The 26,656-nt window shown below is 38.7% G+C and overlaps 1 protein-coding gene across 5 annotated transcripts in view; it reads right to left on the reverse strand.

The window, feature by feature from the left end:
* CEP170B (centrosomal protein 170B) overlaps positions 1–26,656 on the reverse strand; it is a 106,788-nt gene that overhangs the window by 65,572 nt on the left and 14,560 nt on the right. For all 5 annotated transcript variants that reach the window (XM_031953135.1, XM_031953131.1, XM_031953132.1 and 2 more), the window contains one exon: positions 121–210. In XM_031953135.1, coding sequence (XP_031808995.1) covers positions 121–210 — 90 coding nt within the window. The remainder of the gene's footprint in view (positions 1–120; positions 211–26,656) is intronic.

A 26,656-nucleotide genomic window follows, 5' to 3' on the forward strand; every position in this document is an offset into this window, starting at 1 on the left:
CTATTTGAAAAAATATCCCTTCCCCCCATCTTCAGCAATGGGTAACAAGGGCCTGGAGGCAAAGGAGATAAAACTGACTTCAGTCCTCAGGGAAGGTGGAGACCCCAGAGGCCAACTCACCCCATTTAAGCTGCCAAGATCCTTCACCCAGTGTTCATCCTTGTCCTGGTTATAGTTGATGACTGCATGCTGCTTGTCCACACTTCGAGACTGAGGAAGGAGGGAGGAAAAGAGAGAGTCAGACCCATTTATTCCCCTATTTATTTCCCCAATTCAAGACCCTTCCCATTCTGCCTCCCAACTTGCCTGAAACGACTGAGTAGCCCTGCCTTTCTGCTCTGAAAATTGCTCTTAATACATTACACCAAAAACCCTGCAGCATTCTTTCTCCATCATCTCTAAAAATGGTGCAGAGGGAGCTAAAGTGTCAACATGACCAAGAATTCTTCAATTTATACAGGAAGAAACTGAGGCACAGACAGGACAGGACAAGTGATTTACTTAACATCACACATCATTCTGGTAGAAGAAACAGAACTAAAACCCATGTGTTCTACCTCCAGACCGGAACTCTTTTCACAGATATTTAGGTGTTTTCTCCCCTCAATCACTCCTGTAATTTCACTGGCATGATGAACTTCCTGAGAGGAAACTCCAGCTCCATGAGGTGACACAGCTGGTGATACAGTGGAGCTCAATAGTGCTGAATTGGATTTAGGAAGATGCCAGCCTCAGACACTATCTGTGTAACCCTGGCCAAGTCTCTTAACTTATCTCAGCCTCAGTTTCCTCACCTGTAAAATAGGAATGATAATACCACCTACCTCAGAAGGTGGTTGCAAGGAACAAATGGACTAATATTTGGAAAACACTGTGCAAACTTTAAAGTGCTCTATAAATGCTGGCTACTATTAGGAATTTGGATCATCAACTGCTCAGCAATGCAGGATCTTGGAGATTTGCCTAGGACTGTGAAAGGAGAATTGATTTCTCCAAGTCCCCCACAGAACTTGAATTCAAGCCAAACTGATTGCAAAACTGGCTCTATCCACTAAACCACAGATAACTGTGTAGCTGTATAAATTGAGGTCACACCAATATCTGCTTGAAGCCTCTCAAAGCTCTGCCCCTTTGCCTGATAAACCTCAGAGTTTCCAGGAGGTCTAAGCCTCAGGCGGGGCTAGGTGGTGTTTGCCCTATAAATTCCCATAGAAGATAAAATGCTACTCCTGCTAAGGGAGATTTTAAAATCTGCAGCAGAAACCTTGCTCCCAATCTGGCCATGCTCAAAACCATTTATTTCCTAGTGTTTCCCCCTTACTCTAAATCAGACTCAATCCAAAATACTTTCCCTGGGCTGATTGCACAGAGGGACCTTAAACCAAGGCTGAGTGAGGAACCTCCAAGTTTGAGCTAAGAAAAAGCATTTCAGAACAGCTCCATCATCAACCCTCTATGCTGGCCAGCCAGATATGGCTATAATCCACCATCTTTTCCCACTCCAGACCTCTCTAATTTGGGTATCAGCCTAGGGGGTCTCTTCCTCCCTACAGAAAGCATTACTTCACCTGCTCTTCATAACACATAGCCTCTAGTCCTCTCAATGTCCTGGCAACCATCTTTTGGCTGTGTCCCTAGGGTGACCGAAATCCTTCATTCTCAATATGTAGGTTCAAAATTGGTGACAAGATCAAAAGAGAGCTGGAGTATCACCTTCCCCATTCTGGAAACTTGGTTTCTCCCTGGAATTTGTGCAGTTTCTCTCCTATATCCCTAGTCACCCATTTTAGCATTAGGTATAACTTCTCTCAGAAGCCCAAAATAATAGGTCAGGGCATATATATTCCTTGTTCCTCACTGCCATTTCCAGACCATCCATCCATTTGCCACCACTATTCAGATCCTTCTTTTCCTCTGAAGTTCACTCCTATGGATCATCCTATTCAGATCTTCCTCATGTCTCAATAAGATTAGCTTATATTTATATAACTACTTAAGGTCAAAAAAAGCACTTTACATACAATCTCAATTATTTTCACAACAACCCTATAAGATAGATGCTTCAGTCATTCAATTAATCTGACTCTTTGCGACTCTATGGCCCATAGCACACTAATATTGTCCACAGCAAAGCTACTGGAGTGCTTTGCCCTTTCCTTCAATAGTAGATTAAGTCAAACAGGGTTAAGTGATTTGCCCAGGGTTTACATAGATAATAAACACCTGAGGTCAGATTTGAATTCAGGTCTTCCTGACTCCAGGACCAGCACATTAATCACTGTGCCAGCCAACTGCTTCCATAGTATAGATGCTATTATTTCCAGTTTTAAAGCTGAAAAAGGTGGTGTTCAGAGGTCAAATGACTTGTCATATAGCTAGTAAATACCCAAAGCAGAATTTGAACCATCAATAAATATTTTAAAGTGTTTGTATATATCAGGTACTTGGCGGTGCTCTGACACACCATGCTGCCTCTCCTGGAATTCAGTGCCTTATTTACACACAGTCTTGCTCTCTATCCTGTCCCCACCTTGAAGATTTCCCTACACACCCAGTTCCTACTCCTCCTCAGTTTCTTGTCCTACAACTTCACTGCAGCTCAAGCATACACTTTCATCTCACCATCATTTATAAACAATTCTATCTCTGTGAGTCAAAAATCTGAAATTCCTCTTTGGAATTGACTGCCTTCTATCTGTCCATCTCTCTCTATCAACACTTTCTAAGTCAATGGAGTCTCCTTTGCCACTTTCAGGTATTCAACTCCTCCCAGTACATGCCATTCTGCTTGAACTTCACTTCCTTCCCTTTGCCATCCAGACTCTATAATTGACCAATCCTATTATACAATCTCCTCTACTCCTTTTCCCCTTGTCCTATCACTACTCAGGGCTTGCTAAGTGCCAGTAATGGTTACCTCCACCAACCTATCTTCTCTGCTCCTAGTCTATAGCTTTTGAAGGCTGTTAGAGAAAGTCACACGACTTTGCTGACTGGGTCCACTATAGACTGATATAGGTCTTCACTGTTGCCCCGTAGTTTTCATTGTTCAATGACTGATTCTCTATTACACCCTTCCTAGTGGTGACTGTTCCAAATTTCTTCTCAAGCTTCCTACATTTCCCCTTCCTTCTTAGCATAGTCTTAATTCTCACTTTACTGAGAAAGAAGAGGCTACAATTTTCAGTAGACTTATTATGGAAAATGCCATCTGTATCCAATCAGAGAACTATATAGACTGTATATGGATCACTTTTTGTGATTGTTGTTGGTTTGTTTTTTCTTTTTCATGGTTTTTTCCACTTTTGTTCAGATTTTTTTGTACAACATGACAAATATGGAAATATATTTAGAAGAACTGCACATGTTTAATCTATATTGGATTACTTGCTATATAGAAGAGGAGGCAGATGGGGAGGGAGGGAGAAAAATTTGGAACACAAGGTTTTACAGGAGTGAATGTTGAAAACTATCTTTGCATGTGTTTTGAAAAATAAAAAGCTACTTTTCAACAGTGAGGTGACTCGGGTCAGTAGCAATGGTTTTCTGATGAAGAGAGCCATCTGGACCCAGAGAGAGGATTATGGGGACTGAATGTGAGTCACAACATAGTACTTTCACTTTTTATTGTTATTGTTTGCTTGCATTTTGTTTTCTTTCTCATTTTTTTCCCTTTTTGATCTGATTTTTCTTATGCAACAAGATAACTGTGGAAATATGTGTAGAAGAATCACATGTTTAACATATGTTGGATTACTTGCCATCTAGGAGAGGGCGTGAGAGAAAAGAAGGGAGAAAAAAAATTGGAACATAAGGTTTTGCAAGGGTGAATGTTGAAAACTATGTATGCATGTGTTTTGAAAATAAAGCTTTATATAAAAAAAACAAAAAAGAAAAGAAATAAAAGACTATATCAGATTACTTGCTGTCTTAGGGAGGATAAGTGAAGGAGGGAGAAAAATTCAGAACACAAAGTCTTACAAAAAGAATGTTGAAAACTATCTTTCAACATGCATTTAGAAAAATACAATACTATTGACTTTTTTTTTTAAAGGAAAAAAAGTAGAGGCTAGGTGGCTTGGTAGATAGTGTTGGGCTTGGGGTCAGTATGGTGAATTTGAATCTTGTTTCAGATATTTACTAGTTGTGTGATCCTAGGCAAGTCACTGCCAGCCTCAGTTTCCTCTTCTATAAAATAAGGATAATAATAAAATTGTGCTTCTCAAAGTTATTGTAAGAATCAACTTGCATTTGTGTGTGTAATTATTCATATACATGTCTATGTGTGTGTGTGTGTGTATATATATATATATATATATATATATATATATATATATATATAATACAGATACATATGTATATTTGTGTGTATTTATATGTATAGCACTTTGCAAATCTTAAAGCCCTTTGTAAATGTCAGCTATTTTGATGAGGAGAATCCTCTATTTAGGTGCCAAAATGTAGTGTGCTTTATAGAGCCCCCAAGTTGGGGTGATAAAACTTACCATTGCTTTCTAGAGCCCCCACACTGGGGTGATTAAAATATACCATCCAGACTAGCTCTCTGGAGGACCTCAGGACTAGCCCAAGTCCTAGATCTTAGTAGAGGAGTGATGAAGACAGGAGACTCACAAGGATGCTCAAAGATGGAGTCCTTAAAACCCTTTCCCTTCTTATTTTTAAGATTATTTTATACTCTTCAGAACATTATCACTCAATCTCCCCACATTTGCTCTAGTTATCAGAAAGAGGATTATTCTTCTTGCCAATCCAACTCATATTCTTGTATTCCCCTCAGTCTCCCACGAGAAGTCTGTCCCTTTGAATATAAGAAAGTGACTATTAGAGCTCTCCTTTTCTGCTACTTCTTTTCTGATTCCCATACCATAAAACCACAACCCAGTCACTGCTATTTTCAAAAGTTTCATTTGACTCTCTTCAACTTCATCCCCTCAAGATCTCCTCATATCTCTTCTTTTGTCTACAGCCTAACTCCTGGGACAAAGCCAGATGACATTATATTTCATCATATCCTACTCATTTCTCAATCTCTTGAAATTTTTGCTTCCAACTCCACCTCTTGACTGAAATCACTCTATCACTCTATCAGTGATGATTCCCAAATTAGTCCTTCTCCTTCCTGATCTCTCTGAAGTTTTTAACACTGTTGAATAGCCCCTCCACCAAGATATTCTCTCTTCCCTTGCTTTTTGTAACATTTTTTTCCTGGCCCTCTTCCTATCTGAGTGCTCTCTCGCTTTGTTGAATCATCATCTGTCTTCCATTCTACTAACTGTTAAATGTTCCCCAACCTTCTGTCCTAGGCTCCTTTTTCATGTCCTCAGTTTCTAAGGGTCTAATTATTATCTATGCAGTTGACTCAAAAATATTTCTATCTAGCCCTAATCTCTATCTAAATTCCAGTCTCACATCACCAATTACCTGCTGTACATCTCCAATTACATAAATGTTTATAGGAACATCATTCTCTAAAATAGAATTCATTCTCTTCATATGATCTGAAATTACCTAAGTTCCATTGAGAAAACAAGTCTATAAAATGGAAAAAGTGATACTCCTGTTTAATTTTCTCTCCCTTCAACTACCCCTTCTCCAAATTTCCCTAATTCTGTTTTGGGAACAACCATCTTTGACCCAAGTTTCCAACATTAGGCTTGTAATTTTGATTTCTTCTATTCTTCCTCTTCTCTCACTCCCACTTCTCAATATCCAATCGATGGCCATGTTTTGTCTAATCTGTCTCTTTCAGCAACATAGTACCATGAGAAAAGTACTGACTGTGGCAAAAGATCCAGATTCAGTCCTGGGTTCTGTCACTTATTACACATATGATCTTTGATAGGTCACCCTTTCTGGGACTCTGTTTCACTATCTGTAAAATAAGATAGTTGGACTAATTGGCCTCTAAGATCTCTTTTAAGTCTAAAACTGTCACGACATATTGGTTCCTTTCATTCCACTTACATGGTCTACTTGAGGCCAGACCTAGTCCAGATTCTCATCACATGTTTCTTGCAACAATTTCCCTAATTGGACTCCCAGTTTCCAGCCTCTTCCTTCTCCAATCTAGCCTCCAAAGACCTACCAAAATCATCTTCCTAAAGTACAACTAAGATGATATCAGTTCAACCTTTGGTCACTCCTTGGTCCATTAGAATTGATCATTGTATAATCTTCTTGTTGCCATGTATAAAGATCTCTTGGTTCTGCTCATTTCACTCAGCATCAGTTTCTGTAAGTCTCTCCAGGCCTTTCTGACATCATCCTGATGATCATTTCTTATAGAACAATAATATTCCATAACATTCATATAAATAGATGCTATTATTATGTCCATTTCACAATTGAGGAAACTGAATTAAACAGATTGAATGACCTGTTCAGGTTCACACAGTTAGTGTCTGATGCTGGCTTTGAACTCAGGGCCTGCTCCCAATGTTCTATACACTGCTCCACCTTCCTGCTTGGAAGACAAGTAGATGCAGAGGCTAAACTGTGATTTCATTAAGAGGAAGAAATCTCAGTAAAAAAATCCCTACTACCAACTCAAGATTAGCAACTGCTTCACACCCTCAGAGAAAAAAGGGGTTTGAAAGTCAAACAGCCAGTGATTTTTCTGATTGAGGCAGGCCCTCTATCTGTATCTACTATTATATTTTGCATCATGGCAAGACATCTTGTTTTTCAGACCAGACCAGTGGTTTCATCAGTATAGGAGGCTTCAGTACAGATCAGTGACTGCTCTGCAAGATTAATAGGTGCTCCAAGCAAATTGAATTCAATCAAAATCACATCAGTTTACTTGGTTGCCATGTCAACACTGTTGACTCATATTGGGCTATTTATTCACCCAAGGTCTTTATTATATAAACTGTCTTCTCCAACCACAGTTTGGGTTTCCTCACCCAGGTAACAGGTAAAGCTAAACAATGGTTACCCTCTTAAAGGTAGGACTGTTTGAATTTTAAAAAGCTCGCTGGCTTGTTGGTTCTAGCCACTCTCTTCTAATTCTGTTTGTTTTGACTGGTCATCAAAGGAATCTGCCTTGTCAGAAAAGACTAGTTAGAGGAAGGAGCCCAGAAACTTGTTAATAAGTTCCACTTAAAAAGGCCCATCCAGGACTTGGCACAGATAAAAATAAAAATGATTCTGTTATTGTTGTTATTTTCCCCATAAGAGCACAGATTCACTGCCTCAGAGTTCACCTGATCTGGACCCTCATATTTTTGTATCAGAAAACTGAAACCTATATTTTTGTCTGCCTGCATTTTTGATTTCCTTCACAGGCTAATAGTATACTATTTCAAAGTCCGATTCTTTTTGTATAGCAAAATAACTGTTTGGACATATATACATATATTGTATTTAATTTATACTTTAACATATTTAACATATATTGGTCAACCTGCCATCTGGGGGAGGGGAGGAGGGGAAGGAGGGGAAAAATTGAAACAAAAGGTTTGGCAATTGTTAATGCTGTAAAATTACCCATGCATATAACTTGTAAATAAAAATGGAAGGAAGGAAAGGAAGGAAAGGAAGGAAGGAAAGGAAGGAAGGAAAGAAAGGAAGGAAAGGAAGGAAGGAAAGGAAGGAAGAAAAGGAAAGGAAGGAAAGGAAGAAACAAGTCAGGATGTGAACCAGATCTTCCGATTCCAAATCTCCTGCTCTTTTTCTCATTGCATTTGTTTTGTTGTTTAGTTGTTTTTCAGCCATGACTCTTTGTGACCCATCTTGGAGCTTTTTGGACAAAGATATTAGAGTGGTTTGACATTGCCTTCTCTAGATCATTTTGCAGATGAGGAAACTGAGGCATAAAGTGACTTGCTGAGGGTTACACAGGAAGTTTAGTAAATGTCTAAGGCCAGATTTGAACTCAGATTTTCCTGATTCCAGGCTCAGCTATCTGCTATATGAGCATTTGTATATATACTTATGTACATTTGCAGTCAGCCAGGCAACCATTTTGGATGGAACTCAACATCAGGAAAAATTTATGATCTGATAGGAAAGGTTGGGAAGAACTGATTATGAAGGGCTATAATGCAAATGAGAGAATTTTATATTTGACTCTGAAATTAATAGGGGGCCACTGGAGTTTACTGAATGGGGAAAAATGGAGGAACAGGGTCAGACCTGTGGCTATCTCAGAGGTGGGAATCTTTCAGCAGCTGAATAAGCTTTACTGAGTATGCCGAGGGAGGTAGAGTGGAGTATAATAGGGAAGCAAGGGAGGGGGTGGGTATGTGTTTGAACAAGAGACCTACAAGCTCCCTTCCAGCTCTAAAATGCTATGGTTCTATGATACTGTATAGAATGTCTACATAAGGAAGCCCCCTAAACTCTACAGTGGCAAGATTGCTCCTACAATAGGGATATATCCCATTTTGTCCAGATTTTACAAAATAAATGTGGTTATTTATTACAGATATATGTAGTTTGTTTCTGTCCTTCCTAAAATGTGGCACACATTTACTTTAAATGAAAATGGGCAACTATAGTTTAAGCCAGGGAACAAACATTTAATATACACACTCGTGGTAGGGGAAAGATAAATGTGGTTCTGAGCCTATAACAGGAAGACCTGAGTTCAAGTTCAGTCTCATTTACTTGTGACTCTGGGCAGGTTGTTTGCATCTGTAAAATGGGGATAATAACAACACCTACTATGAAGGATTGATGTAAAGATCGAATGAGTTATCTGTAAAGAGCTTAGCACAATGCTTGACACATAGTAAGTGAATGAATATTAGCTATTATTATTGTTGAATGATGTACCCCTGAGTTACTAACAATCTTGACTCACTGTTCACAGACTCATAGAATGTGAGTGCTAAGGAGTCCCCTATGGACCATCAGATCTAGTCTTCCTCCCTCTTTCTCCACTCACCTTTTAAGGGGTTAATTTAAGACCCAGAGAAGGGGAGTGCCTTAATAACATCATAACGGGAATAAATGGCAGAACTAGAACTGGAATTCAGATCTTCTGACTTCTTGGTCCAAGCTCTGTTCTGTTCAGTTCTGAATTTATGCTTCTGAGGTTCTTATTATTCCAACCCTTGAAGATCTACTACATGGCCAATTCAAATAGACTTGTGATAGAGAGAGCCATCTGCATCCAGAAAGAGGACTGTGGGTACTGAATGTGGATCACAATACACTATTTTCACCTTTTTTGTTGATATTTGCTTGATTTTTTTCTCTCATTTTTTTCCCCTTTTTGATCTGATTTTTCTTATATACCATTATAAATGTGGAAATATGTATAGAAAAATTGCACATCTTTAACATCTTTATTTGCTGTCTAAGGGAAGAGGGTGGGGGGAAGGAAAGGAGAAAAATTTGGAACACAAGCTTTTGCAAGGGTGAATGTTAAAAACTACCTTTGCATGTATTTTGGAAATAAAAAGCTATTATTTTTAAAAAAGACATTTTAAAAAAAAGAAAAGAAAATCTACTTGCACTATTTGAAATTTCTGAGTCTTCAACCATGGTGTGATAAGTTGAGTTCACATGACCCATTCCCGATAAGCAAAGCCGCTTATCATACCACAGTATAAAGAGCCACATTGTAAATTCCAGCAAACATTGATGCCACGGGTACAATTTAGTAAAAGAATCTGCATGCACATCTTGTTACTGATTGTAACTCATTTGTACTCTACAGCTGGTGAGCTTTAGGGAAAGCAAGTCCAAAATTTCAAGAACACAGAAATTCTGACTCTTCCATTTCCATGTTATATAACCACTGGCAAATCATTTTCTTTCACAAGCTTCAACTTCATCCATATAATGGGGATAATAATACTTCCACTATTATTTCTTTGAACTTTCAAGAAAAGCATTTTATAAACTTTAAAGTGCTATATATAAATGAGAATTATGTTATGGGATTCAATTCTGGAAAGGATCATCTAGTTCAACCTATTTTTATAGATGAGAACCCAGTGGCTTGTAAAGCTAAGAAATGTGCCATAGATCACAGAATTCAAACTGGTCCTCAGAATGCAAATTCAAGGCTTTCTACTCTACTACAATCAGGGAAACAGGAAATAAGAGGATGTGGCAAACTCAGAGTCCAGTCCTTTGCTACAAAATTAGAACATATAGTTCAGATACCCTGAATTTTCCATACCATTATGAACATATTTGGAAATCCTGCTACAAATTCATCTTCTTCCAGAAGCCCTCCTTGAGCATAATTGGTACCAATCCTCTGAATCCTTATCATCACTTTAGTTTCCACTTTTTTATTTGTATCATATACTGAATTCCTTGTCTGTGTCTAATGTAGGTAATATAAGGTCCCTGAGGTCAGGGCTGGGATCTATTCTCCTTCCAATTTCCCAAAGAGGTTCCCAATGAGCTCCTAAGGACAAGCAGATTCAGGGTCTGATACCTCTCTTCTTTTTCTATATTGTGAGTGTGTTCCCTCCCATCTTCCCAGCTCCCAGATGAGCTCCAAGAGCATAGGTCTCATTTGTTCCATTCCTTTTGCCTCCCCAAAATCTGTGCTCATTGAAGACTGGACCTCATCTGTTCCTTCACAATTTTACCCAGACCAAAGCTAAGAATAGGGGTCAATGTACATGGGAGTTTAGGAAAGACAAGCTGAATAAATTAATGACACATTTTTTCCCTTGTATTTTCCCCAATAGGGCAATTGATAAATCAAGAGGAAATCATCATTTCTAATAGTGAAATAGGGATGAATTTGTGATAGAGAGGCCTTAGGTTTGAACCTCAGTTTTGTAACTTGGATGTCTTCCGGTCCTAAATCTACAATTCTATGAACCTGCATAAATATAAATCACAAAATCATAGATTTAGAGCATCATATGTCCTCAAAGGTCAATTAGCTTGATTCTTTTATTTTACAAAGGAGAGAAACGATTTGTCCAAGATCACATATGTGGCAGGATCCAAATCCAATATCTGAACTCTCAGACCAGGTCTCTTATCACTACATCCAGTTTCCATAATAAGGCTACTACTCATAAACTTCATGGAATATTAAAAGTAGAAGGTATAGAAGAGATTACCAAGTCCATCCCTATGTCCACAGAATAAGCTCCTTGAGGGCTTCTTTTTCTATCCCTAGAGGGTAGCACAGCCCAGGCTTTCAGTAATGCGCAATGATGACTAATTGATTGATTCAGAAAGAGCCTAGGCCCAAGGCTGAAATCTAATTCTAAGCTGGTTTTCACAGGAACTGTGAATCTCTGGCCTTTCCTGGCCTACAATCCCCATTGCACCAAAGGGAGCACTAAAGGGATGTCTTACACAAAGCTAGGTGGGATAAGTTTCCAATGGTCTAGAGTTTTGTAAAGTAGCATACAATCCTAAAAGTAAAGGCACTTCAAAAGCCCTTTGGGTGAATCAGGAAACCCTGTAACTATCTATCTTTCTCTTGAAAGAGCACTAGTTTCCAAAACAGTCCATTGTACTCTAGAATAACTATAATTATAGGCAGTATGACATATTACAAACAGTAGAAGCCCTGAGGTCAGGAAGAAGAGTTCAAATCCTATCTCTGATAGGTATAATGTAAGTATTTCTCAATTCAATCTCAGGCAACTAAGATTGTAAAGGAAGGAAACAAGAATTTATCAAGTACTTACCAAGTGCTAGGCAGGATGCTAAACACATGAAGTAGGAATGCAAAGAAAAAGTAAGATAGTCTGGGTCCACAAGGAGTTTATAGTCTAATGGAAGGATGACACACAAAAGAGAGGTAAAAGACGGAGGTAAGCTAGAAGACCCCGATCTGGAGGAAAACTCATCTTTCCCCCAAACCCTCTCTGTCATATAAGCTGTCTTAATCTAGATGTCATCTTCGACATTGACATCTCTGACTCCCAAATCTCATCAGTTGTCAGGTCCTGACTTATCTTCAGAACTTCTCTAGTTTGCCTTTTTTTTTTTTTTTTTTTAAAGCTTTCTTTCCCTTGTTAACTGCCATCACTTCAGTCCAGGCTCTGGTAATTAGATTGTTAAGTGTGGTGATCTGGTTGGTCTCTCTGGCTCCAGTCTCTCCCCACTCTATTCCAGTCAAAACAATCTTCCTAAAGTGCAGCTTTGACCATGTTATCTCCCTATTTAATAAACTTCAGTGCCTCCCTGTTATCCTCAGGTCCAGATATAAAATCCTGGCTGCTCCTTCCTCTTCCAATCTTCCTGCACCTTACTTACGGACACATAGTTTATGATCCAGAGATAGTGGACTCTGCTCTTTCTCTTATACAAGATACCCTATATCTCCAGACTTTGCCATTCCTCATTTCTGGAATACTCTTATTACCTCATCTCCACCTCTTGCCTTCCCTGCTTCCTTCAACTCTCAGCTATAATCTCACCTTCTTCAAGGAGCCTTTTCTGATCCTCCTAAGTGCCTTCCACAATGTTTATTTCCAATTTATATTCTGTCTCTATCTTGTTTGTAAAAGTTTTATTTGCTTACTACCTCTCCTACTAGACTGTGAACTCCTTAAAACTAGGAACTGGGTTTTGGAGTCATTTTGTTTTGTTTTGCTTTTCTTGATATCCTCAAAACTTAACACAGTACATTCAAGTAGTACTTGCTTATCAAATAAATGCTTATTCAAACTAATGAAATAATATAAGAATTCCCTGAAAGAGTAATTGAATATGAAAGTCTCCGGAAGGACTGAGTCCTAGATCTAAATGAGCAGATCCACATGGTGAGTGATACTAAATCTTTGCAGTTCAAAGGGGGTCTCTCAAAAAATATGGATTTTTAAAAAGTGACTAAAAACAGGAGTAGCACCTACAGGAAAGATGACCTTTCCTGCAGTCATCAATCCTTTTTGAAGGTCAAGGACAATTGTCCTGTACCAATCAGTGAGTTAGTTAACAAACATATCACTAACCACTTAGTGTTCCCTGGACCACTAGGTGACCCACCCCCCCTTCCCTAGAAGTTAAAAATATTAAATCTTTGTCCCATGAGAGACTTCTAAAAAGTGATTGCCCTTTCTTCTCTCTTGATGCCATGAAACCATCTCCCTCCCAACCTTTGGTCACCTTTAAGCCTATCCTAGGTAATAATCTTAAGATATCATTGAGTATTGTACTAACAGAAATGTAGAGCTCATCAGTTTTACATTATAATAATCAAAGGGCTTGTCTTTTGTTTTTTCTATATATTCCAGTAAGCACTCTGGTTACCCCTGCTTTCTGAGAGCTGATCTGATAGCCACTGCAGATAGTGCCCATTGTCCCCTGGCCTCAGTCAGTGTCCCAGGACCCATGTCTCTACCACTAGCTCTGTCAACTGCTACTCCCAGCTCCAGAAAAGGACAACTGCTACTACTGAGACCTGATCTCTTCAGCCTTGTCTGAGACAGGGGGTTGTTATGGGCCTGAGCACCATTGCCCTGCCCCTGCTGGATGGCCCTTCTAACTCTGCCCCACTATGGCAGTTCTGTTGTTTCAGGCCATGACTGCTATTGCCCTCTCATATTTAGCAGGGGCTTAGGTGCTAGTACTAGTGGCACCTGATTGTCCTCCTATACTGGGGGATTGATACAACATGGTACAAAAAGCAAAAAGTCACAGCTTCCTCCAGGCCAGTACCCAAGTGGAAACTGCAGTTCTTTATGTTGGGGTTAGGGAAATGCACCTGGGATCTAAGTTCTCTGCTCTTGAAGGACCCCTAATTGAAAGTTCCTGAAAAAGAATTAGAATTTGAACTTCACAGTTGACAGCTTAGTGATGAGAATGCACATTCTTCAACTGATGAAGAACCCCTGCTCATCTGCAGCTAATTAATGGGGTACAAATGTCCATACCATATAAATGTCTCTGGGCTCCTGGAGAGAATTTAGCATTGTCCTGTCAACCCTTGATGGCTTGCACCAAAGAATCACAACCCCTTGTGGCTAAATTATGGTCAATCTCTCAAATTCCAGATTTTAAAAGCACAATGGACAAAACTCTAACACTCTTGTGAGCACAGTTGTTAGACATTACTAAAAATACAATTGGCCAGATGGAAAAGAGATACAAAAGTTCTCTAAAGAAAAGCTAATAACTATGAGAAATCAAGGAACAATAAAACAAAACCACAAGAATGAAAAAAAAAAAAGAAGACAATATGAAACATTTCATTGGAAAAACAACTGACATAGGATCCAGAAGAAATAATTTAAAAATTATTGGACTACATGAAAGTCATAATCAGAAAAAGCCTAAACATTATTTTCCAAGAAAATTTCCTCCTCATATTCCAATCTAGCAAGACTATGCCAATTATCCTGTACTGAACTTGACTCTGGCCAGATTCCTCACAGTTTATATGTACAATCCTGGAACAAAATGAGACACTTATAGATCAGTTAACAAAAAAAAAAAAAAAAAAAAAAAAAAAAGATTTTCTTAGTCAAGGCTGGAGAATATGCAATGAGGAAAGGCATTGAGGACATCTCCAGTATATTCAGCTGAAACTTCCTGGTTTGCTTTATCTACATCCACCAACCAGGAAAAACATTCTGAGACACTCCCCAGCCCCCACCTCAAATCCTCAGAGCTGCTTTATATTTAGACTATGAAGCGACATCAAGAATATGAGCTCTTAGACGCTTGACCCAACCAAATCTCCAGGTATGTTCTAATACATTTTAAGGACAAACTAGCCTAACACCTGCAGAGATATTGCTCCTACCACAACTGCTAATAAATTTTATCTTATTAGATTTGACCCATTGCTTTAGTCCATCAATATCTTTTAGGAGATATAGATTAGCTTTTCCTTCCAACATCATACTGTCTAGAAATATATGTATACAACCTGCACTTTAATCAAGTGACTTATAAGAATGTTAAATAGCATAAGGCTAAGGATAGATACTTCACTGGTGCCCTCTCTCCAAGTTAACAGTGAATTATTAATGATTCTTCTTTGGATCTGATCCTTCAACTGCTTCCAAATCTCCTATGGAAACTATCTTAGTCTACATTTCTCCACTTTGATACAAAAATGGCACAAAAAAACTTTGTCAAGGCTTTTTAAAACATAAGTAATTTCTACCACCTTTTTTTCTGATATATTCATCTAGCAACCCTATTCCCCCCCCAAAAAAAGGAAATGAAGTCATATTAGCTCTTAATGATGATTGATTCCCTTTCTAGATGTACTCAAATTCTCTTTACAATGTAATAGAATTGTGTCAGAAAAAAAAGTCAAGCTCACTAGTTGACTTTTTAGTTTTTTGAAAATTTGGACTTTGTCCATTTCTTCAACTCCTCCATTCTTCTTAATCTTTCCAAAATCACCAGCAGTCTCTTAACAATCACATTTGCCAGTTTATTTGTTCATTTTTTCAGTAAGCTGTAATGTATGTGCTTGAAAACTAAATTGCTGAAAGCTTTCTTACAATTTTCTTATAACTCTTGAGTTTCAACTACTAGGCATTTTTTTCCCCATTAAGCTGAGTAATTCTGTTTTCTCTGACATCCACTAGTCAACCATGTCTCTATCCCAAGCAGCAATCTTTTGTCTGTAATCTTCCTCTTGACCTCAATATAGGTTTCATCATTCATAGACAATATCTTCTTAACCAGCTCTTTGCTTCCAAGACCTTAATCACTCTTCTAAAGCCCCCACTTTCAATTGGAAACAAAGATCCAAGTTATCACTTGGATTCTTAAGCTCTTCAATTTATTGCTCAGAATTTTATCATTCCTAGTGATGATTTTCATGTTATTTTGCTATTATTGTTTGGTCTCAAATACATCACCAAAAGTGGGTGATATTTGTCCAATTTTTCAGTTCTTGAGAGACTCCCTCTCATAGTCTAGATATATAAGGCTCTTCAATATTAGCATCAAGTTGACAAACAATGACATCAGTATGCTTTGCAGGAAGCCAGAAATCAACCATCACTCCTCATCTCTTAATATCTCCTAATACTTATTATATTATATTATAATATAATATTATAATATGATTATTCATAGTAAGAGAACAGGATCATATATCTGGATATAGAGAAATGAAAGGGATCTCATAGAGATTCTAATCCAACCCTCTTTTTAAAAATGAAAAAACTGAAGCCCAGAAGAATGAAGTTGTTTTTCCATGGTCACACAATAAGTACTTAAAGCTTGGTTTGAAAGCCTTCTGATTCCAAAGCCAAGACACTTTCCACTACATAAGGATGCACCTCCTAGAGCACAAGAAGTTATTGCCTCAAGATGTAACCAAGCACAAATAGCATGTTAGCCTTGGGAAAGCAGAGGACCACCCCTTTCTCAGAGACTGGAAAAAAGGCAGAGGAAGAGAAATATCAATTCATCAGACTATATTACTAATTAAGAGGACGTGGCTGGGGATGAAGAGGAAATGAGTGTTTGGTAATCCTGTCCAGGACAACTATTGAGGAAAGCAGCTGAAGTGACAAAAGGGTCTTTTAGCTTCAGACAACCCATTTTCTTTGTTAGTAAATTTCATGGTCCTTACTCTCACAATTATCTGTGGGGATGGACGATATAGAAGCAATGTTTTTCTTCAAATCTGTTAAGAGGAACCTGGAGTCAGAAAAACTCGGGTTCAAACTTGGGCTCAGATATGTACTAGCTATGTGACCCTGGGCAAGTCACTTAATCTCTACCTCAAACAATCAATAAACATTTATTAAGCACTACTATGTGTCAGGCACTGTGGTAAGTGCTAGGCAAAAGATAGTCTAGGTAAAAAACAATCCCTGCCTTAAGGAGCTTACAATCTAATGGGGGACGCAAACAAATATACAAGCATGCAAACCTACACATATAAATTACATATACAAATATGCAAAGAGATAGCAAGCTATAAATAGGAAATAAACAACACAGAGAAGACACTGGAATTAAGAGGAGTTGAGGAACACTTCCTTTAGAAGGTGGTATTTTAGTTGGGACTTTAAAAGAAGCCAAAAAGGTCAGTAGTCAGAAAGGAAAAGAGACTGTTTCAAAAATGGATCTCAGGATCTAGGAATACATCTTGGGGAATAAGGTATTGAAAAACTAGGAAGGTAGGAAGGGGCTAAGTTAAGGGCTCTGAAGGCCCAATATAGCACATTTTTATTTGATCTTGAAGATGACAGGAAGTGGGTGACATGATAAACCAGTATTTTAAGAAAATCATTTTAGTGGCTGAATGAAAGATGGATTATAGTGGGGAGAAACTGGAGACAGACAGATCCACCATCAGGCTATTGTAATAATCAGGGTTTGAGGTGATGAAGGGCTGCATTAGAGTGGTAGCAACATCAGAGGAAAGAATGGGGAGTATATTTGAGAGATACTAAAAAAGTGAAATCAATAGACCAGTGGTTCTCAAAGTATGGTCTAGAGAATCTTGGGGATCTCTGAAACCCTTTTAGAGGGTCTACAAATTCAAAAATAGTTTTTATTTCCAATATGGTCAATGTCTATAAATATAACCCAGATAAACAAAAACGCTTTGGAGAGATCTTCAATAATTTTTAATAGGACAAAGATACTGAAAACAAAAGTTTGAGAACCACTGCAATTGACCTTGGTACCAGCTTGACTATGGGGGGAAGAGTAGGTTGAGAGATAGTGAGGAATCCAGGATCACTCCTTAGTTGTGAGCCTGAAGGACTGAAAATGTTATGATCATCTATAGTAATAGGGAAGATAGGAGGCAGGAAGAGTTTAGAAAGAAAGATAATGAATTCTATTTTCAACATATTGAGTTTAAGATGTCACAGTTCCTTACTCATAAAATGGGGATAACACCACCTACCTCCTCAGGGTAGTTACGAGTACCAAATGAGGTAACATTCATAAAATGCTTAGCATAGTACCTGGCAAATAGTAGGTGACTAATAGGTACTTATTCTTTACTTTTCCATGTCACATTTTTTCCATCCCCTAACCTCCTGACATGGGTCAAGATTCCCTAGAGCTTCCTTAGTTCCCCTTTCTTTTTTGTTTTTAACCTTCTATTATTTGAAATTATAATTGAACTTTCCTAAAAAATGGGAGAATAGAGATGCAATTCTGCAATCCTTTTAACTTCTTCTCTAGTAGAGAAACAAAAATGCTCTTGGATACCCAATTCCTTGGCAGAAACACAAAAAGATCATACTTTCTACAGGTCACTAGAACTCCCTTCACCTTCCATAATTGTTGAAAGTGAGATTCTCTCAATTCTGGATCTTCTTCATTCCCTTTCCACTGAAACTGTGAACTCTGCCCTTGGGATGCTGGACTCTGAAAGGCAAACTTTGGCCTTATCTGGCCCAGAAGCAGACTTCTATGTCATTTCCTTATCCTTTTCACACCATGATCTTACACAATACCCCCATCTCTTTCCAGGTTCCCTTTATGTGTGGTCCTCCACATTAGATTATAAGCTACTTGAGGGGAGTAAATGGCTTGTTTGTATTTGTGCTTAACACAGTACCTGGGACATGGCAAGTGCTGAATAAATACTTTATCATTTGTTCATTTTTGATGGTCAAAAATAAGAGTTGACCATGAAAGATAACCTCTATAGTAAGGTCAAATCGTTCCTCTGTAGTGAAATATACTGTATAAAAGTCTAAATTACACACCAACACAACCATATACCTCCAAAATAATCCAGTCACTAGACAAATTCAACTCCTCCAGTAACTAAATAAACCTCAGCAAATAATTTATTCTCCAGATAAATCTATATAGGTTCAATCATTTCCATTTAAATAGGTATCTCCCTATTCAAAAATAAGAGTTCTCTAATTTTGTGTGTTCTTTAAATTTCTTTAATCACAAGTCCTCATCTTTCCTTTCACAAATCTCTATATTCTCAAAGTCCAGTTTGCCTTAAAGACACTATCATCACATATCCATGTACAGCCTTGTTTCCCCACAGGGCCCTCTCAAAATCCCCTGGTAGACCAGATGAAGATGGATAAACAAATAGCATAGTATAGTGAAAAGGACTTAGAACTAAAGACCTGATTACTAATTCCAGTTCTGCCACTAATGTGTAGCATGTCTTTAGGTAAGTTATTTAACTTCCCAAAGCTTCAATTACTTCCTCTGTGAAATAAGGGGTTGAACTGGATTATTTAACAGCTTTAAATCCTATGATCCAAAGTCTAACAATACTCTTTTTTCCCCACTACAATCCTACTATGCATATAAATTCTATGCATATACAGGACCTGTTCTGGAGTATGCTGCAGGAAAATCAGAGATAAATAAGACCCAGTGATTGCCCTTTTGGAGTTCATAGCTAGGAAAGATTCACTTCCTCCATCTAAACATCTTTTCTCATAAATCCCAATATGGACAATTTGTTGTTTTGACCAACTCTCTCCATTATACATAGTCCTAACTTCAGTTTCCACTTCTCTCATATAGGACCCAAACAGAAATGTCTTCTCTGTTTTTCCCTGCCAAAAGATCTCTCTATCCACCTTTCAAACTTCTAACTTACCTCCTTTAAGGAGGCTTTTCTGGTTTAACCCCCATCCTTCCACCTGGCATATATCTATGCATACATATAAGAGAGATAAATACAAGTACTTATCCTGATATATAGAGGTGGGTAAGTTACACAAACATATACACACACATAAATATAGGTACAAATATATGTCTATACATATATATCTACATAGATATATAGCTATATATTATACACGTACACATATGCAGTTGTTTGAGCAGCAGAACTACACTACCTCCAAGGTCTCAAACTTTTGAAATTATCTCTGACCACTACTTTCTAGTCTTCAATCACCTCTCATCATAGGATTAAAGAGCCAGAGCTGGAAGAGAACTAACTCTAGCCCTCATTTTACATATGAGAAAACTGAGATCAACAGAGCTTAAGTACCTCAACCAAATGATAGTAAATGACAAAGGTAGGATTTGAATCCATGATTCCAAATCTAGCATTCATTCCAATGTCCCATACTACCTCTTTTACTCCCTCATAGTAAACCTACTGTTTGCCTTTATAAAGCACTAAGCTTGGAATCAGAAGGAATTACTTCCTGAGCTCAAATCTGGCCTCAGACACTTATTAGTTATGTAGTCCTAGGCAAGTCACTTAATTCTGTTGGCCTCAGTTTTCTCATCTGCAAAATGAGCTGGAAAAGGAAATGGAAAACCATTCCAGTATATTTGCCAAGAAAACCCCAAATGAGATCACATAAAGTCAGCCACAACTCAAAAAACTAAATAACATAAATAATCTAGCTTCCCCAACACAGCTTCTCTCTATATTCAACCTTATCCCAATGAATCCCTAGGTATTATTCTAGAATTCCTTTCCAAACTCCATCCCTCTTCTTTTATTCCTGATCTCAGAAGTCTCATCTCTGCATCATAACCTTCCAGATCCTGTTCCAGGGAAGCTGAGGCTCATTACAAAATGTCCCAGGACCACACCAATTTCACTTACTATAAATTTATCATAGAAGACATTAACTAGGTTCTCCATATTGTGCAATATGTAATCCTACCATCCCTCTCATTCCTCATGGTGTCTTTCAAACCTTTACAGTCAGTCAGTCAGCATTTATTAAGTGTATATTATGCATCCAGACTCTTTAGTAAGAACCAAAGATACAAAGAAAGGCAGAAACACAGTCCCTGCCCTTGAGAAGTTCACAGACCAAGGGGAAAGACATACAGTGTAATGAGAGGTCATCTCAGAGCGAAGTCACTAGCTAGGGTTTGGGAGGCAAAGAGAGAAACTGGGATTTGGAAGATTTGCAGGACGGATGTGAGCTCAGTCTTTTTCTTCTTCAGTGAAGAGAACTGGGCTCCTCAGACAAGAAGGGAATCATCAGTCTGGTCTCTTTCATGTACGTGTGTGTGTGTGTATGTGTGTGTGTGTGTGTGTGTGTGTGCACATGTATACAGCTAACTGAAATGGTAAATAGAGTGACAGCTCTGGAGTCAGGAAAACTCACCTTCCTAAATTCAAATCTGGTCTCAGACACTTATTAGCTGTATGACCCTGAGCAAAGCCACTCTTTGCCTCAGTTTCTTCATCTGTAAAATGAATTGGAGAAGAAAATGGCAAACACTGCAGTATCTCTGCCAAGAAAATCTCAAATGAGATCATAAAGATTCACACCTGACTGAAAACGAATTAATTACACACACATACATGTGCATGTGTGTATAATATGCACACATACATATCCATGTATTGTTATATATAAAATATTTATTTGTGTGTAATATGCATATATGCATATACATGTATTGTTATATGGAAAATATTTATCCTCTATCAGATCAGTAGGAATGCATCAAAGAGCTGATCTGATCTCATGCCTCTGGCTCTAGAGCCCAGGCTCCTTTATCTCACTATATTCTGTAAGTGTCTTTACTTCTATGCACTTATCCACTCATACATCTCTGTATACCCATGCATGCATATGTATGTATGTACTGACACCCACCATAGCCTGGATTTTCAAAGGCTCATTGAAGACACAAACAGGGCTCATCTAGCGTAGGGGCAGCTAGATGGTGCAGTGGATAGAGCACCAGCCCTGAAGTCAGGAGGTCCTGAATTTAAATCTGGTCTCAGACACTTAACACTTTCTGGCTGTGTGACCCGGGGCAAGTCACTTAACCCCAATTGCTTCAATAAAAAACAAAAAAACAAAAAACCAGCGTTCAGCAGTCTGACCTAGCTAGGCAGGTCTTGAGGATTGTGTGCCTGTATGAAGTGGCTCCTTACCAGGCTGGGTCATTCTCAGAGTGGCAGATTAGTCACAGAACATCTCAAAGCCCACTTCTCCAACGACAGAGAGGGTGTAAACTGGGTTGGTGGAAAAAGCATCACACCAACGGTATCACAGATCACTGAGTAGCAATGAATACATGTACAGGTAGATGTTCTCACGCACACATACACACAATACACACCAATAGCATATACTGAGCTACAGCAGAAAAAAGCCTCAGAGGTCTTGAGATCAGAGTCCTGCTTTGATGTGTATCTATGTCATCAAGAATCATTTGACCTACCGGGGCTTCAGTTTTCTCATCTCTGAAAGGAAAGGGCTGGACTAGGCGGCTTCTGAGATCCCTTCTATCTAAATCTATGCTCCTACACACAGACATATGCATATATGTATATTATATATGTTTGTATGCTTTATGTTTGATGGCATGCTTCCAGTATATTTTATATTATCCATATTCTGGCTTTTCCTAGTACACTGGGCACTGTGGCTCAGTGAACAGAGTGCTGGGACTGGAGACAAGAAGATCCAAGTTCACTTACTTGTTGTATGACTCTGGACAAGTCATTTAAACCTCTGTCTGCCACATCTGTAAAATGAGGCTTCCTAGCAAGGGTGTTGTTAAGAATCATATGAAAAAACTATTTGTAGAGCACTTTGCAAATCTTAATCTATATAAATGCTAACATCAGTTATCATTATCATTATTTATTATTATTATTGTTATGGCAGAAAATTGGCTCCACCTCAGACCAGGATCTCTCTAAGTTGAAAAATATTATATCCTCTTCTTTATTCTCCTAGAACATAATGAAAGAACAATTTTTAAATCAACTTAGCCTACATCAAAACTCTGTCCACAGAGAACTCAATTCAGGAAGTTTTCCATCTAACTACTCTATTTAAAAGGGATCCAGTATTACTCAGAAAAACAAACATATTAGATATCCCAAAGGCTTTGAGTGAATGTCTCTCCCATTTCATGTGTATGTTTAGGAGGTGGGTGTGAGTATAAGTTGCAGAAAAGAGGGAGTAAATAGGGAAGGGAAGGAGGCAAGAAAAGAAAGGAAAAGAAAAGAAGAAGGGGAAGTAGGGAGAGAAGGAAGAGAAGGGAGAGGAGGAAAGATAAGGGAGAGGGAAAGGGAGAGTCAGAGAGTGAGAGAGACAGAAAGAGAAAGTGTGTTGGAGTGGCAGCATTTACCTTGAAGGCCGAAGGTCTAAGGCAGATATGGAGAAAACTAAACTTAAATCATAAGAAAGCAGGAGCACACCCCTAGATTTCCATTATTCTCTTCCCACAACATAACTCACTTGCCACTAGTTCTGCCTTGTCCCTCATAGGGTCCCTTTGCCTATCTTGCAGGGCAGGAGACAAAACAAGCAGGTATTTCCACAATCACCAAGGATGCCCCAGGGTCTGGAACAACCAAAGCTGCCATCACCACCCAGTTACTGGAAACTCTAACAAGATCTTTTAGATCAGCCACTGCCACACTCAAGGGAGCCCAATCAAAAGAGAGTCAGGAAATCACAATCCCAAAGATGCTAACAGGTGAGTGGATCCATGGCCAAAGGATTCTGGTTCACATGTCCTTCTTATTCATAGGAAGCAAACCCATGAGAAAGATTTAAAGAAACCTAGAAACAATAAAAAAAAAGAGTGCAGAGAACACTGGACTTGGAATGTGTATGAACTAGGTTCAAATTCCATCTTGGATATTTATTATGTGACCCAGTTAAGTTACTTAGCATCTCTGAGTTGTCCCCATCTGTTTAAAAAAAAAAGGCTGGTAATAGCACTTACCTCAAAGTATGGGTATGAGAAGACAAAAAGATAATATATATAAAGCACTTTTTCAAACCTTAAAGTGGTATATAAATGTGAGCTATTATTATTATTGCTATAGTTGCTATTGTTCTTTGAGAACAGATGGCCTAGATGAGATTCTTCTAACTGTGAGGCTACATGATTATGCTGTAATTGTCTGTAGAAACAGTCTGGTATGAACACCCACCCATTTCCATCCTCCCTGTAAGGAAGATGCAGACCAAGAACATGATCATCACACCTAAGCCTCACTGAGACTAAGAATACTCACAGAACCACCAAATCTCACTGTGTTGGCTAAATGTGAGAGAGCATTCATTTAATGTGAAGAAGATCAGAAATTTCCTCAACAATATTCACCCAAAGAGGCTATCCTATTATGCCTGAAGTCCCCCAGTGGTATTAGATCATACGCCTCCTCAAACAGCTCATTTCAGGGTTGGACAGCTTCAAGGAGGCTTTTTTGCCTTAGATGAACTGAAATCTTTCTCCTCCCAACTCTCTCCATTGCTCTTAATTTGCCTTTCTGGGAGCAAACAGAATTCGAATCCCTCTCCTGACAGTCCTTCAAAACCCTGAAAATGGCAATCGTGTCCCTTCATATCTTCTTCAAAATCAACAACCTTAGTTCCTTCCATGAATCTCTCTCATTTTCTCTGGGAGTAGTATCTCATTGACCATTCTTAATTCATGATTTCCACTAGGATAGAAGGTAGGAGGATTTTTTTCTTTTCTCCTCCTGGCCTCTCTACTTCTGGCTAAAAGAAGCTGAAGCTTTCGTGAAACAGGTAAGTGTTGCACAGGTGGATAGTGCTAGAAAGATGAGTTCAAATGCAGTCTTAGATACTACCTGACAGACCCTGGAGAAGTCATTTGATACCTGCCTGCCTTAGTTTCCTTAACTACAAAATGGGGATAATAATAGCCCTTATATCTCAAGGTTGTTGTGTTATAAAGTGGTTGGTTCCATTCCTGGCACAGTATAGCCACTAAAAAATGAATATTCCTTACCTTTCCTCCCTGGCTAACTTTCTAGGATTATAAATTACAAAGGTACATACCTGCCTTGGCAGAAGAGTATCTTCACCTGGGAGTCCTTATACCACTGAAAGCATAGGCCCATGTCTGTATTATTATTAAAACCCTCAGATCTTTTTCATGTGAACTGTTATTAGCTCTAATCACTTAGAGATGAGTAGAGCTAGCATCTATAAATTTGGTTTTCTTTGATTACCTCACTGACAATCCGTACTCCCAAGGAGCTTACACTTTAATGGGGGGAAACAACATATAAACTACTATGTACAAACAAGCTACCAACAGGATAGAGTGGAGGTATTCAATAGAGGAAGCCCACTACCTACACAAGGTAGAATTTTAGCTGGGACTTAGAGAAAAGGGAGGAAGGGATGAGGACAGAGAGGCACTTGACACCAAACCAGGCAAGGGGCACAACCAGAGAAAATGCCCAGAGTCAGGACATGGCATGTTGTGTGTAAGGAACAAACAGAAAGGAGGACAGTGTCATTTAATCACACAATACAATGGAGGAAGAGGGAAGGTATAAAATGTAAGACCACCAGAAAGACAATAGAGACTAGGTTATGAAGGATTTGAATGCTGTCCAGAGGATTTTGTATTTGATCCTGGATATGATAGGGAATCACTGAATTTTATCAAGTACGGGAATGAGATGGTCAGACCTAGACTTTAGAAACATAGATCATTTTGATGCTGAATGGAGAAACATGAGTGTAACAGAGCTTAGAGACCCTTTAGTCCAACTCTCTCATTTGGCAAAATGATAACCTAAGGCCTAGAGAGAAGGAATTTGCCCAAGTTGTCATTTTCCAATTGTATCTGATTCTGACCTGTTTTGAGGTTTTCTTGGCAAAAATACATTTTCTTCTCTAGTTCATTTTACAGATGAAGAAATTGAGGCAAAGAGGCGTAAGTGACTTGCCCAAGGTCACACAGCTAATAAGTGTCTCTGGCCAGATTTGAACTTGGGTCCTCCTGACTTCAAGGTAGGCTTTCTATCCACTTTGACACATAGATGCTTTTTTAAATTAAGGATAATAAATAAGCACAAACTATTCATTAAGAAAAACTTCTCATTTCTATAGTACTTAAAGTTTTTGTGCCTTCTTTATTTTATTTCTTTTCCCTTCTGTAAAATAAAGAAGTTGAAACAAACTCTAAAGTTACTTTTTGCTCTGATAGTCTATATTAGAAGTAGGATGGTTCAATAGAATGGGATCTGAATTTGAAGTCAGAGGACCTGGTTTCAAATCCTAACTCTGATACTTCTAGTTGTGTGACGTTGGCCAAATCTTAGCCTCTCGGGGTCTCAGTTTCCTTGTCTGTAAAATGAGGTGGTTTCTGTAGTTCCTTAAGGTCCCACGTGGCTCTGCCATGCTGCATCCTAGGGTATCTTCTGGTTTTCACAGTCTATGTTCCATGATCTCTAGGATTCTATACTATAAGCATAGACTGAGAGCTCTTTGTCCAGGCCTTTTGTATTTGTGTGCTGTGATAAACAGTTGACCCATGAGCCTTGGTGGAAACAGCACCTCTTTCTCCTGTTTAGGAAGCACCTAAGCTCCTTCACTGTGGCTAATCTCCTAAAGAGATGTTGAGGATTTCCGGGCAGATTAAATTACACCCCTCAGCATGCACTTTGGCAGAGGCTACTTCTCAGCCAGCCAGATGGCTGACAACAGGGATGGTCTCATAGAGAAAGAATGAATACCACCACCCAGGCAACTCTCTCATGCCCAAGAGGACAGGAGGGGCAGTGCCCCTCGCCCCCAATCCACCGGAGGTCTGCTCATTGGCAGACCAAGGAGCCAGGACATAGCTCCCACTGAACAACCATATTCTTTAAAGATCAATGAACAATTGCAAGGCAGAAATGCAGAGCTGTCTTCCTGGTTTGGAAGGTGAGGCAAGTAGCCCTCTACTTCACAAGGCTAAACCTGATAGCATTTTATGAAATCATATTCTGGCAAGTTTGAAAACTAAATCTTCTGATTCTAGACCCAGCATGCTTTCCAGCATCTTCAATATATCACATGCA

Source organism: Sarcophilus harrisii, chromosome 2, assembly GCF_902635505.1.
Source record: "Sarcophilus harrisii chromosome 2, mSarHar1.11, whole genome shotgun sequence".
Classification (NCBI taxonomy): Eukaryota; Metazoa; Chordata; class Mammalia; order Dasyuromorphia; family Dasyuridae; genus Sarcophilus; species Sarcophilus harrisii.